Here is a 14,518-nt window from a genome sequence, read left to right on the forward strand (position 1 = left end):
GTTTCTTTTTTGTAATAAGAACATGCAACTTTGAAGTTGATTTAATGCACATTTATTAAGTAAGTAGCTAGGGGTACACTCCCCATATAAATAGTACTATCATTAGGCACCGGCACGTGGGAGGTTGCAGAGCAGCCACACTCTGCCTCTCATGCATGACAACTGGTAGTGCCGCAGTTTAGAGCCTCTCAATCCTACGAGATGGGGGCACAGTCATGCACGCTCTCTCACAAACATGACAATTTCCTCAACGCACAGACTTCCTCCTCTCCTGGCTAAAATCATAGATGGGGGAAAAGGGGCATCTATCTGACAGCAGTATGAGATGCACTAGTGCCACTACATTCCTACTTGCCTGTAATAATTTATTACATGCTAACAGACACACTTGTTTTACTATAGGCATGTTCTGACGTCAATGTGTGTGTGAGACAAGAAAATAACTCACACTAAGTAAACGGAGTATCCTATGAATTCTTTATAGAATTATAGATGGGTAACCGTAAACTACGCACATGCTTTGCACTGTGGGATTCTAAGTCACATCAAATAAACAACGAGAGCAAAGCTGAAGTTGTCTATGATGAGAGCAAAGCTTGAGTTGTCTATGACGTTACTCCAAACTCAGTGAAAAATATCCTTGCAATTCACATTTTACCCATCTATCATTTTATGTTATGTATGGTCGCCTGCAAGAAATTGGGTTACTGGTTGAGGGGGTGAAGCAGCAACCACAATTCTTCTCAGGGTGAAGTCACAGGCACAACCTAAATTAACCTGTTGCTCTCAAATCCTCGGGTAGAATGGCACACAGCAGTCAGGCTTAACTCAGAGGCAACGTGTAAAGTATTTGTGCAAAACTTCAAACAATAACAGTGAAAAAGGATTAGAATAATAGAGTGATTTTTAATAAATAAATCAAGATCAAAACGAGATAAAACCAATCATTAGTACCGGAGATATAGAATTTTAAAGTTGTTTGTGCCAAAAGGCGTAAAGCACCAACTGTAGATATCTGGTCGCGCTGGACTATGAAAAAGTCACAAGTTCAGGCCGACCGTGATGGATCACGGGCCGGCTACATGTACCTTAAATCCTAGTTTGCAGAGGGTTGAATGGAACCGCATTAAAGATGCGTTGCACAGCTGAAGGAAAGCGTTGGTTCGGAGGGGCTGCGAGGCAGCAATGAGTCCGGAATCGTCGTTGAGGCTGTGCCTGTGCTGAGGATGCACCGTGCAGCAGCGGTACCAAAGGCGATGTGGGCTGCGGCAGTAATCCAGGTCTTTGCAACTGGTCCAACCCAAGCAGCAGCAAAGACGTATCACTTCTGCTTGGGGTATTGCCACACAGCAGAGGAGATGCGTTGGTTTTGCTGGATCCACAGAGGCTGCCAAAGCACATTAATCCCACTTCCAAGTTTCCAGTACTGGAGTGGCATCATTTTGCATTGTAGGCTCACAGATGGCAGAGTTCAGATGCAAGGTTGTTGGAAGCCTGTTATGTCCCTGAGGCGTCAGATCAGGTGACCAGTTAACTTGCACTTGGAGTCACTCTGGATTTAAGAGATGCAGGTCCAGTCCTTCTCACCCAGGCACGAGGGCAGCAGGTCAACACAGCAAACCAGGAGTCCAGCAGAGTGGCAGTCCAGCAGCAGCACAGAAGAACTGCCACTCTGCTGACAATCCACTGGCCCAGAAGTATACTGTGGAGTTGGTGTCTGAGTATTTATACCCAGCTATGCCTTTGAAGTGGAGAAGAAACTTCTACAGGCTTGCCTTTGAAATCCAAGGCATCCTGCCTTCTCATGCTCAAGATTAATTAGAGGGCGTATACAGCCATTTGTGTGGAGGCAGGTCACAGCGTATTCAGGTGTAAGTGGGGCAGTGCACTGCTCCTCCAACCCATCATGTCAGTGATTGCCCATCCAGGCACATCTAAGCTCCCCATTATATGTGGCGGTCTAGGAGGAATATACAAAACTCAACTGTCAACTACACCCAGTCATGTGACCAGAGACATACTGCAGGCACTAAATGGCTATGGCAAGAAAATGCTAACTTAATAAAAGTGTCATTTTCAGAAGTGCAATTTAAAATCAGACTACACCACAAGTTAAGATTTTAAAATGTGATTCCAGAGACCTCAAGCATGAATTGGTTATCTCTTCCCATTTTGAAATGACACTTATGGGAGAGAAAGGCCTTGCAGTAGTAAGAAAACACAAATTCAAGCGTTTTCACTACCAGGAGATGTTAAACTTAAAAGTACATGTCCTACTTTTTTAATACATTGCACCCAAGCTGTTTGGACTGTCCGGGGCCTACCCTAGTAGGTGAATAATATGTATTAACAAGCATTTGCAATGCAATAGGTCTCACATTTGCAAGAGTTTAACCTATTAGTATTTTAATTGACAATGCGCTTTATTTATGTTTTAAAAGCCAAAACAAATAAAAGGCATTGTCATTTACAATGCTAATAGCTTAAACTTGAGTGAATGCGAGACCTGTTGCATTGCGAATGCTTGTTTTGAAATTTGTCTTCCCTTTCTGAGAGGGAGTTATGAACACCTGATGACCCAGCTAAACATAAAAGATTAGTAATGGAGCTGCTATCCTGCTCTAAGGACAATTAACCGGGGGACGGCGGACCTGAGCCAATACAATTAATCACTCCATGGAAACAGCGTACAGTGCAGACAATGGGAAACGGTGCCTGGGAAATGTGTGGAACAGCAAGGTTGGAATCGAAACACTGCAAGCCTTAGGCTTTAACTTTTCTCATATTTTGCCTTTATGAAACTTCTTTCTTAATTCATTTAAAGCAGGCAATTGTGGGCAAGTGAGGCTGGGAAATGCAGCCTAGTTTTGAAACCAGCAAGAGTTGTACTTTGGGTCCCTTTCTCACTGCTCCATCAGGATTCAAGCAAGCCGGGCCGAAGACGGCTGAAATGCCAGAAACCGGTCCCCGGTAGCTTGTCTCCTTTCTGGTGAAGAATTGGCTTGGTAGTTTAGTCTGCCCTGTTCCCATGATGCACTGGGCCAGGGACAGACTAATTTGCATATAGCCAGGTTCTGAGCTGGGATGGGGCAGTGAGATAAATAACGGTGATGGATCAAGCCCTGATCTTTGGACTGGGTAAGAGTGGTCTGCTCAATTCAGACACTCTGTTCATCACCACCCCCTTCTCTAAATCGTTTTTGGCCACTATAGGTGTGGCAGGGTATACTCAGACATGAGTCCCTTTCTCACTGCTCCATCAGGATTCAAGCAAGCCGGGCCGAAGACGTCTGAAATGCCAGACACCGGGTCCCCGGTAGCTTGTCTCCTTTCTGGTGAAGAATTGGCTTGGTAGTTTAGTCTGCCCTGTTCCCATGATGCACTGGGCCAGGGACAGACTAATTTGCATATAGCCAGGTTCTGAGCTGGGATGGGGCAGTGAGATAAATAACGGTGATGGATCAAGCCCTGATCTTTGGACTGGGTAAGAGTGGTCTGCTCAATTCAGACACTCTGTTCATCACCACCCCCTTCTCTAAATCGTTTTTGGCCACTATAGGTGTGGCAGGGTATACTCAGACATGAGTCCCTTTCTCACTGCTCCATCAGGATTCAAGCAAGCCGGGCCGAAGACGGCTGAAATGCCAGAAACCGGTCCCCGGTAGCTTGTCTCCTTTCTGGTGAAGAATTGGCTTGGTAGTTTAGTCTGCCCTGTTCCCATGATGCACTGGGCCAGGGACAGACTAATTTGCATATAGCCAGGTTCTGAGCTGGGATGGGGCAGTGAGATAAATAACGGTGATGGATCAAGCCCTGATCTTTGGACTGGGTAAGAGTGGTCTGCTCAATTCAGACACTCTGTTCATCACCACCCCCTTCTCTAAATCGTTGTTGGCCACTATAGGTGTGGCAGGGTATACTCAGACATGAGTCCCATTCTCACTGCTCCATCAGGATTCAAGCAAGCCGGGCCGAAGACGGCTGAAATGCCAGAAACCGGTCCCCGGTAGCTTGTCTCCTTTCTGGTGAAGAATTGGCTTGGTAGTTTAGTCTGCCCTGTTCCCATGATGCACTGGGCCAGGGACAGACTAATTTGCATATAGCCAGGTTCTGAGCTGGGATGGGGCAGTGAGATAAATAACGGTGATGGATCAAGCCCTGATCTTTGGACTGGGTAAGAGTGGTCTGCTCAATTCAGACACTCTGTTCATCACCACCCCCTTCTCTAAATCGTTTTTGGCCACTATAGGTGTGGCAGGGTATACTCAGACATGAGTCCCTTTCTCACTGCTCCATCAGGATTCAAGCAAGCCGGGCCGAAGACGGCTGAAATGCCAGAAACCGGTCCCCGGTAGCTTGTCTCCTTTCTGGTGAAGAATTGGCTTGGTAGTTTAGTCTGCCCTGTTCCCATGATGCACTGGGCCAGGGACAGACTAATTTGCATATAGCCAGGTTCTGAGCTGGGATGGGGCAGTGAGATAAATAACGGTGATGGATCAAGCCCTGATCTTTGGACTGGGTAAGAGTGGTCTGCTCAATTCAGACACTCTGTTCATCACCACCCCTTCTCTAAATAGTTTTGAAACCAGCAAGAGTTGTACTTTGGAAATGTGTAATTGACGTTGCAAACTTTGAGCATCCACTGTTTTCATTTTACACTTAATGCAACACAATGTTTTTTTTTTATATTATCAATTAACTGTGAAAAGAACATAAGCTCTTCGGTAGTTGCTATTAGTGCAGTGACTGGTAAAAAAAGAGCTTCAAATGTTATTTTTTTACGAAATTCGTAAATTGACATTAACTTTTTTTGTTGTTTTGCACGTGTTGCACTCAAAGGTGCTTCAATTTTTAAGGCGCTGCAGTTGTGTTCTGCATACTGTACAATACTGGTGATGACACTGTAAAGAAAAGAATAGTAAAGACGCAGTCTGTGGAAACATAGTGGCATAAATTTAAATAACAAGCAAAAGTGAAAGCATGGCGCGTTGTGTGTAACCTGACTGACGAGGAATGCAGCTGCCACCCTGCGCGCTGCTGCTCGATCCCGAGAGCAAAACGTTGTGGGAGTGAACATTAAAAAAAAGAAGGTGGGACATGCACCCGCCTTTAGCCATTTGTGTGCTATCATTAGTGAAAGACACACGCAAAATCCAATCATATGTGTGGGAGGAGTCAGACCCACACAAAGTAGTTTAGAGTGCTCACAAGAAGCCTCTCAGAGCAGCGCATGCTCGCTGGCTCAGGTTCGACCTAAAAAGGAAGGCTCACTCAGTGCTGCAGGCCCACTAGTAACATTTAACTTACAGGCCCTGGGCACATCTAGTGCCACTTTACTACAGACTTAGAAGTAAATTAAATATGCCATCTGGGGTTAAGCCAATATTACCATGTTTGAGTAGGAAGGCAAAAATTTGGGAGAAAGACCACCCTAAGGGTGACAGGTCTATCATTGCCAAAATCATCTGCCCTAGCTTTCAACTTCTATACACGGCCAGAGAAATAATGGAGAAGCCATACAAAACATGGTCATTACCCCTTGTCGTAAATGATTAAAAAGAAAACAAAAGCTGCCCTCCTGCCACCAACCCCATCACTCAAGTACATGAGAGCTCAGAGAGCCCAGCCAGAGCCGCCTGGTATCCCTCTATGACGTGGCAGCAGTAAGTTCCAAGTTTGGTTGTTATATCATAGCATTGAATTACCGGATTGAGTTTCCGGTCATTCTCGTTAATGGCTCTTTATGCGAGTCATGCATAACATATAGAATTATAGATGGATAACAGTGAATTATTCTGATGTTTTTCATCAAGGGGTTCTGTGTGAAATCATATAGACAACAAGAGCAAGGCTTGAGTTGTCTATTTCACACAAAAACCAAAGGTGAAAAACATCCCAGTAGTTGACTTTTTCTCCATCTATATTTTTTAATTTTGTATGGCCCCCAAAATCATCTTGACTTTCTTTCAACTGCTATGCAGTGGCAGAGGATTAATGGGGAACCATACATAACATTGACTCGGTTATGTATCCCTATCCCACAGGTAAAACAAAATAAGAAAAACCTCACCAGCCATCCTTCACCAACTTCCAATCACCTTCCTTCTTTCCCCCTCTTGGCAGTGAGCTTTCTGCTTTCAGTCAAATCAGACATACAGCACTGTGCAAACAGGCTCTCAGTGAGCCCTGTCAGGCTGGCCTGGAAGGCCTTTATGATATCACTACAGTGGGTAACCAGTTTTGTTATCATCTGTTACTGCGTCATACCAGTGGGTTATGAGATTTAGAGACTGAAACAAATGATAGATGCTCTCTATATGAGCCATACATAAATGAATAATCCTTTCACAATAGTAGCTTACTCTGAAAAAACACACGGACTGTGCTGTCCTAATGGCATTTATTCCAAGCTACAGGTACCATTTAATTTTCTTATTTCTTAACATTTAACTTTTTTTTTTTAAATAGCTGAACTTTAATAAAGCTCCTTGATTAAGTTTGATTTTTCTCTCACTTCTTTAAACTAAAACGAAACAAGTTTTTAATGTTCTACTCTAGTTTCCATTAGAAGTAGCTTCCAGATGTCGCCACGTTGTTCATAGCTTAGATTTTTAAAGGGCTCATTGCTCCCATTGGGAAATACTTACGATGTTTACGGTTTTTAAGCTGGCTGATGTTATTTCTAACTGTCTTTGTGGTCCCATTGGTTTCAATTGGGACCAGATGTTGGCAGTAGCTAAACTTGATCTGCTACTCAGATTTTTCCAGGCTTCTAGTGGTAACATCAACTGCCTGCAATACATTTATTTCCCGCCAGGTTTAAGTTTGTTGACCAGACCATTAGTCGGCAGATGCCTCTCATTCCTGGATTTGTGGCTCTCAGGCACAAACAGGCTCTCATCCTGAAGAAAGATCCTGGTTAGTGCTGGAGCAACGTTTTGACGCGTTGAGCAAAATAGCAGTTTTACATCCCCTCTTCACCCTTCCAGTCAGAGGGGGGTAACAATTGCAGCTTTTGAGGCATTTAGGGGCCCCTGCCATCTCATTTGTTGACACGCAAATGTTTACCAAGTCTTACCATAAACCGACCATTGGCCAAGGACAACCATGTTTTATGCTATTGTCTCGACACAACTGACATCACTTCTATTGAGCAGGACATCTAGGAGTGTCTGTCCTGTACTGTGACCTGCATTAAAAGTTCCCGATTGCTCCACAGGGGCAGAAGTTATTTGTGAGTCATGCAAAAGTGAAGCTCCTCTTCAGTGCTAATTTTTTCTAAGCTGCTGTATGATTTTCCCACCTGTGCACATGGCCCTCCACAGGCGCCCCCGCACCCCTTTATAACATCCAAAGTGCACAATCAACCATCATGAGGGGATGCTATTGGTTTACATTTTGTTGCCTCTGGGTTAGCAAAGAAGGAATCTTTTTCCCTTGAGCTTTTTTGAATTTTATTTTAATTAATAGATACAGTTTTGAGTAACTGGAAGCCTCATTAGCATGCAGAGGTGAATAGGAGCAAAACACTTCCAGCGGTGGTTTCATGTGCTTCCAGGAATGCCTTATATTGTTTCCATGTACAACATGATCACAATAAACAACTAGTCTAGTATATTTAGAAGTTCACTACAAGATGTAAATCTTTTACTGCAAGGTCAACCTCAGAAGCATTCACACAGAGCATTCAAGTGAAGAAGGCACAGTTTAAGTGTTAAAAGGGGTAACATTTCTTTAACTGGACACAGCCGTCTAAGGATTCTCAATGTGGTGATCAGAATGCTTAATTTAACAACATAAAGCTTGTGTTTTGAGGCAACCGAGGTTCACGTAGCGGCACAACGCTTACAGTGAGGCCCTCTCTGCGAGTGACCTGCAGCAGTTTCATAGAGATGGTACTCATGCTGTTCAACTGGCTATTGCGTTCAAGGAAAGCTTTCCATTATTACTAAGCACAACATATGCTCTATGTTTAGTAATGCTGCACATTTAACTATGGTCTCCGACACTGGTTGATGTGGTGTTTGGTTTTTGGGCTTTATCCTATCTGCTGTCCATTATCCAGGCTGGTCTATGTTCAGCCATAACGAGCGGATGGAAGAGCTCTTGTCTACTGGGGTATGAGGTGGCTGTAGCAGTAGAAATATTCCAAGCATAGTCATGTCAACCCCCCCCTCTCCAGGGACATCTTAATGTGCTCCACAAAAAACTGCAGGCGAGATAATGATCCTGCAGCCCTACCTGCAAATCTCCTCCCAAAATGTCCCTTATACTTCAGCAGTGGAAGTTATAGTATACCAGCTTTCTCACCAGTGCCCCCTTCCTATAGTTAAAGTCCAGTGCACTGCACTCCAGGAGAGAGCACCTGACTAGTTACAAACCAGTGTTAAAATTATAAGCAGGAAGATCTGTAGGACATGGAAAAAATTCAACAGAGCCAGAGATCGACCATTCCAAAGCAAGGTAGAAAGAGATTTCAACATTGAATATTATCACATCTCATGTTCATCCACAAACAGGATGATATAACACAATGTATAAGTACCACAAGGGCCTAAAATACTCATAGACGTACACTTACTTATTAAGCGCTCTTACCTCCAGAAGAACCTCCTTATTTCTGTCTGCCATCTCAGAGGTTTCTTTCTTTCCCAGCAGGTAGTTCTGTAACCACAAAGCACCCGTGCATGAGATTACTCAAATGAAAGCCAATGCTGATTTCGCTCTCTTTTAAATACAATCCATCATTGTGATATGGGTGACTGAATGGTAATTAGAAATAGCATCTGCGTGATGTACCGGGGCACGGACAAAAGCAGTGAACATGTGCAGAGCTAGTGTTTATATTTGTAACTTATTTACACTTTTCTATATTGATTTTAGTTGACAACCTATGGATTGAAAATGGTAACTCATCAACTAATGGAGAGAGCCTTAATGCATCAACGATGACCAAAACACCACAAACATTCACCATACATTGTTTTCAAAGTATAAAACATTCACCACTATAACCTAATGAAATAGCAGACAGTGCACATCTATATATTTACGGAAAGCCTTTCCTCTTAAAAACCTAATATTTTACAACCATACACACATTCAATCATGAAGACCAGATATAAAGAACAGCCACCGTTGTTGCCTGAATTCCATGTTGTGCAGCCCAGTAAAACATCTACAGTGTTTAAAATTGTTCTACCTGCTGCTCGGCCAGTGTGTGTGTGGTGTGTGTGTGTGTGGTGTGGTGTGGATGGTGCTGTGGAAAGTTGGGTGAGTGAGCCGGTCAGTTGGAGGATGGGCTGAGCAGCAGGAAGGCTGCTCCTGGTGGGGCTCTGTACCTTTTTATCTTGAACCGACTATCTGAATAAATAGCATCTTAAGTTACCCTGGAATTGGATCTTCGTTTCATTGCAACATTTTGGCAACGAGGAAGGGATACGAACCCACGCGAGGAATTGGATCTTCATTTCATTGCAACATTTTGGCGATGATTTTACTGAAAATAACCTGTTCGTGCTACCTTATTGGACTGTAACTATCAATCTTGAAGTGAATGGATATCAACAAACTTGAAGAATCTGGCAGCCCTGAGCCCCACCAGTGACCACAAGAGCAGTCTGCCCCAACCTAGGGGTGCCAGTTCCTGCTGGACTTCCCCTCTTCCTGTCAGCCGTAACCTTGGAAGAGGTGTTTGTGTCGTATTTCTTTGGGAGAGTGTCTCCATCAAGAGGAGATCCGCAGGGGAGCAGCCAGTATGAAGTGTGTCTTGCGCCAGAGCCTCCGTATGAAGTGTCACTGCCAAGTGTTCCAGAGAGCTACAAGCCCCTGTGCCCATTGTATGGAGAAGCACCTGCAATCCTTTCTAAGAAGTCCATTGTGCATGCCCTGAGGAGGAGCGTCTAGTGGGAGGAGAAAGTCGTCTGGCAATTGGAGTTCTCACAGCTCCTGTGAGGTTGAGCTACTCGGACCTGCATCTTGTGGGAGGAGTTGGACGGCATGGAGGAGGAGTTCCCTCTCTCCGTGTGTGAAGAGCATCTTGGACACTGCGAAATGAACCCACTGTGGTGCTGAGTTTAGTGCTTCTTTGGCACTTTCACGTCTAGCACTTTTGTTTTTTTGCTACACCCTCAATCGCTCATGCCCCTCCATTGCCTCAAGTTTTAAATGTTGTACCCCCAACTGCCACCTACCCGCAATGGTCTCTACTCGTTCGTTGGCTTTAGCGCGAGCCCCGTCTTCTTTTCGTGGAGTGTCCTGCAGCTTCCACGTTGTTCTACACGGACGTGCCGGGAGCCAACCGGCTCTCCGTCAATCTGTGTGCTGCCATTTTCTTTGTCACTTTTTTTACAGTAGAGATCAGGAATTCCCGCAACGAAAAGACATTCAGCCACGTCATCGATATCACCATTTGTTCAGATGCGGAGGGGAGCCTCAGCACCAGCAGTTTTTTTCGATGCACAGTTTTCTGGTGCATATGAAGCGTTGTGTTTCTTGGTCGGAGACCAAGCTTTTTAGCTTCCTTGGCAAATGTTCTTCACTCAGGACATTTGAGACTTTAGAGATCTTCGTTCCATGTGACTATCGTTTAATTGATTGGAGGAAATGTTGTAAAAATGATGAGGGGTTTTGATTCTAATGGCAGCAAATGTTCTTATGACAATGTAGTATTGTTAATGCTATAGTCTGTCAATTGTTTGGTTTCACTTTGGGTATTGACTGCTTCATCTCTCATTGCATACATATCATAAGTATGTAGTGGTCTTGTGTTGGGTGTGGGTTGGGACAGTACCATCGTCACTGGTGAATTTATCACTATTGCTCTGTGTTGGAGGGGAACCACTCCTCTGCTAGCTTTTAATTCCCCTTGACAATGTTTCATTAGAATGGCTGTTTCTACTGAGTGTGTGTGTCAGCTAAATTTAAGGCACAAAGTCACTCAGTGTATCCACTTGTGTGTGGATGTGGAAGGGATCACCCACTGTTGGTTTGTTGTTTGAGATGACTTTTGTTGTTGAGTCACTCTGGGCTACCACCTTGCTGTGGTTGTGGGAGACTTTGTACAGTCTTCTACTGAGTGTGAGTGTGTGTGTGAGAGTTGACTGTTACGCATGAAGTCGCTCTGGGTTACCCCCTTGTCGTTGTGGGAGTTTCTGTATCTCTCACTGTGGGGGGGTGTACAAGAAGGTTCTTAGGTTTTGAGCCCCTCTGCCCCTCCATTATTTTTGTGGTTGTGGGTTGACATAGGTTTGTCACCCTGGAGGGCAATGTGTTCGAGTTGACTGGTTTTTAGTCACTCATGTCTACCTCTTTTGTGTGGTTGTGGGTTGATGTAGGTTGATCACCCTTGTGGGTGCTGTGTTCGAGTTGACTGGTTTTTGTCACTCGTGTCTACCACCTTTGTGTGGTTGGTAGGTGAATTTCTCTTCACCTTTAGCTTTGGCGTTGTGAGTGAGGATTTTCTGTGTATTTGTCCTCACTTTCTTTCCTCTCCCTTACGACTCAGGTGTTTGTCCCAGGTTTAATATTTGTTTTGTTGTGGGGTGTTATCTTCTGCACCGTTGTGGTTTGTTTCCCTGTGTGTTCACGTTCATTTTCGGCCTGGCCAGCTGGTACGTTTGTGGCACAAGGGATTGGTTGGTTGTGCAGCTTTGTTTGGTTTTGTGTGGTAAGGTGGAAGTTTTGTTTATTTGTGTGGAAAGGGAGTGAATGTGAGTAGGGATTGTCTTAATGCTTAAAAATTAATTTTCCTTGTCCAGTTTGTTGTTTTCTTCATTGCGAGTACATGGGTGTGCATTGTCATTTTTCATTATTACATTACTTTATGTTAACATACATGCATTTAGTCACTTTCTCTCATGCTCTGCTGCATTTTTATGTTAACTTGCAAGCACATTGTACTGTGTTTTCCTGTTTGTATCCTTCCTGGTTTTCCCTTAATCATCTTCAGGTCTTTGCAATGGATCCCCTACTTATTTCCATGTATGTTATGTTTACCAATGTGCGATTTTCCCTATGACCATTGTTTTTATTCAGGGAGGAACGAGAAGTGTTGTACCTGCTGCTCAGCCAGTATGTGTGTGGTGTGGTGTGGTGATGCTGTGGAATGTTGGATGAGTGAGACTGTCAGTTGGAGGATCGGTAGAACAACAGGAAGGTTGTTCCTGGTGGGACTCTCAGTACCTTTTATCTTGAACTTACTATCTGAATAAATAGCGTCTTAAGTAACCCCGAATTGGATCTTTGTTCCATTGCAACAAAAATCAACAGGAAGAATTGTAAGTGCGCAAGACCCTTCAATCTAGTCCATGTGTTGTTCTAACAGCATAGCATCACTTTTATCAACCACTCCAGGCACTGTTTAACCCCTTGTATGCGCGGCGAATTTTCGCGATGTGCGGCCGTTTTAAAGAGTGGGCGGGATCATGATGGCCCCCAGCCGTCATCAGCACACGCCCACCGTGATGCATGACGGCCGGGGGCCGTCATCAGCATGGAAGAGGTTAAAGACCAGCTATATCAGTTATTGTCAGTCAATGATTTTTAAAACATATTCAAATATAGTATATTTTTGAAACGTGCACCCTGAAATGAGAAGCAGCGTACATTAGGCGGTTAGGTGTGGAGGACAGACACCCACTTCCACCAGCCACATATGCCTGACCTTCCTGGCAGGGAAGATTTTCACTAAAGGTTGGCATGTGGGTCGGCCATGGGTATAACAGTTCAAAGGTTTTGCGGTTTCAGGGGCAGGAGCAGACGGCTAAAGGTTCCCGGGCAATAAGGAAAAGCCCTATATTCCCAGCTGATGTGCAAAATGAAAACCTTCTGTCACGCTTTGTGTGACCTCCTATGCACCCCGCTACCAGACACACTGCTGTTGTGTGTGAATGGCACCAATGAGAGGAAAGTTGATGTTTTCAGTTTTTATCCAGTTTCTGTTTTTTATGCTTTTAAAGCAGATTATTTTTTTACCATCACATATTGCTATTCATTTTTATTGTTTCTTACTTTGTATTGCTGATGTTTATTCAATGTATCTAATCTATTGTTGCACTTGTAAGTTAAGTACTCTGGAGGTTTAATTAATAGGGGTTAGCTATGGCTAGCCATGCCATCTAAGAGGGGGATGGTGGAGATTCAAGAAGTATGCATCTAAAGGTGGCAAATCAAATTTAGTTTATTACTGCGTGCAGTGAGGGCACCAGGGATGCAGCAAGTATTGCAGCAGATCTGTGCTGCCTCCCCACGGCCTGTCCCGATACAGTGCTTCAGTCCATTGCTAAGGTGGAAGTATCACAGGATAGGCCACGTGTTGTGGCTTGAATTGTTGCTAAGCATCATTTCCTTGGCTATCAGTTCCCTGCTCAGACAGTGCGAGGGTGACGTCATGGAATGCGGGTAAGTGCCTGCCTATCTTCCCTTAGACCACCCCTCTGAGAGGAAGTCCGCCAAAGGTGCAGCCTTGCCTTGGAAACCAACAGCGATCCACTAGCAAATACTCCAAAAAGATGTACAGTTGACATCAGGAGATGTGGAATCCTGGTTACCTGTGCCCGAATAAAAGGATGTCATAAGTTCTGGAATGTAGGTTGGAGAGTAGAGAACAGTCAGTTGAGAAGTGTTACTGGTGTCAAGCGGGTTTCCACCAGCTTGCACTCCAATAAAGACTTACCACTCATCTTCTGGATGTTTTTACAATTTGGCGATGAGTGGATCTAGGATACTTCTGCCCACACTTTGGAGGGCTACAGGAACCGTGGTTGGTGTGGATGCTGGATGACGCCCCGTGGAGGAGCGCAGGCGGACTTTGTGAGGGACGTAATGGAAGCAGCATCCTGGAGGGCTACTAAGTGCAGGAGCACTGTTCATGATTTTTTTGCTTGTTGTAGGAAAATTCAATTGAGTTGGCGCTGACTATAGCACGGTTGGAGTGAGCATGGTACACGCGAGACAGTGCATGGAATTCAGAAGCTTTGGAGAGCATGTGCATGTCTGGCAACGAGGGAGCGTCAAAACGTTATGAACTTGGTTGAAGGGGGTGCATGCAAGGACGTCATTGTGTGGGTACATCGGTGTCATCTTGGATGTACAGCGTTCAGCATTGATCGCGCCAGTTCCTTATTGGAAAATCTTGCCTGTGTGTATTTCAGTGATGCACACACCATTTCAGTCAATGGAAATCTTGTATAAACTTTTGTCCACCAAAGGTGCTCATACTTCAAGAGGGGGCAAGCAAACTGAATTAGTACTTTATTTTAGGGGGGGGGAGGGAGGTTAAATGTATGGGGGTTAAATGTACATGTGATTCACAAACCTTTTCAAGGGAGATGTTCTTATGTGTGATTCACTGTAATTTTCACCAGTGATTGTGCATGCACACCTATTGTACAAAGAATTTGGATGGAATTTCGTGAGAATATTCTTTAGGCTAGATTATAGTGGAATTGAATATTTCACAGCAGGTTTGGGATTCTTTAGTTAAATTTGATAACCTGTTTAAAATATTTTTATTTGG

General features: G+C 44.3%; 1 protein-coding gene across 4 annotated transcripts in view; it reads right to left on the reverse strand.

Annotated features, from left to right (window-relative positions):
• The window catches only part of RAPH1 (Ras association (RalGDS/AF-6) and pleckstrin homology domains 1), a 403,562-nt gene that overhangs the window by 39,216 nt on the left and 349,828 nt on the right, over nt 1–14,518 (reverse strand). For all 4 annotated transcript variants that reach the window (XM_086955298.1, XM_086955299.1, XM_086955297.1 and 1 more), the window contains one exon: nt 8,599–8,664. In XM_086955298.1, coding sequence (XP_086811424.1) covers nt 8,599–8,664 — 66 coding nt within the window. The remainder of the gene's footprint in view (nt 1–8,598; nt 8,665–14,518) is intronic.

Source organism: Lissotriton vulgaris, chromosome 2_1 (assembly GCF_964263255.1).
Source record: "Lissotriton vulgaris chromosome 2_1, aLisVul1.2, whole genome shotgun sequence".
NCBI classification, from domain to species: Eukaryota; Metazoa; Chordata; class Amphibia; order Caudata; family Salamandridae; genus Lissotriton; species Lissotriton vulgaris.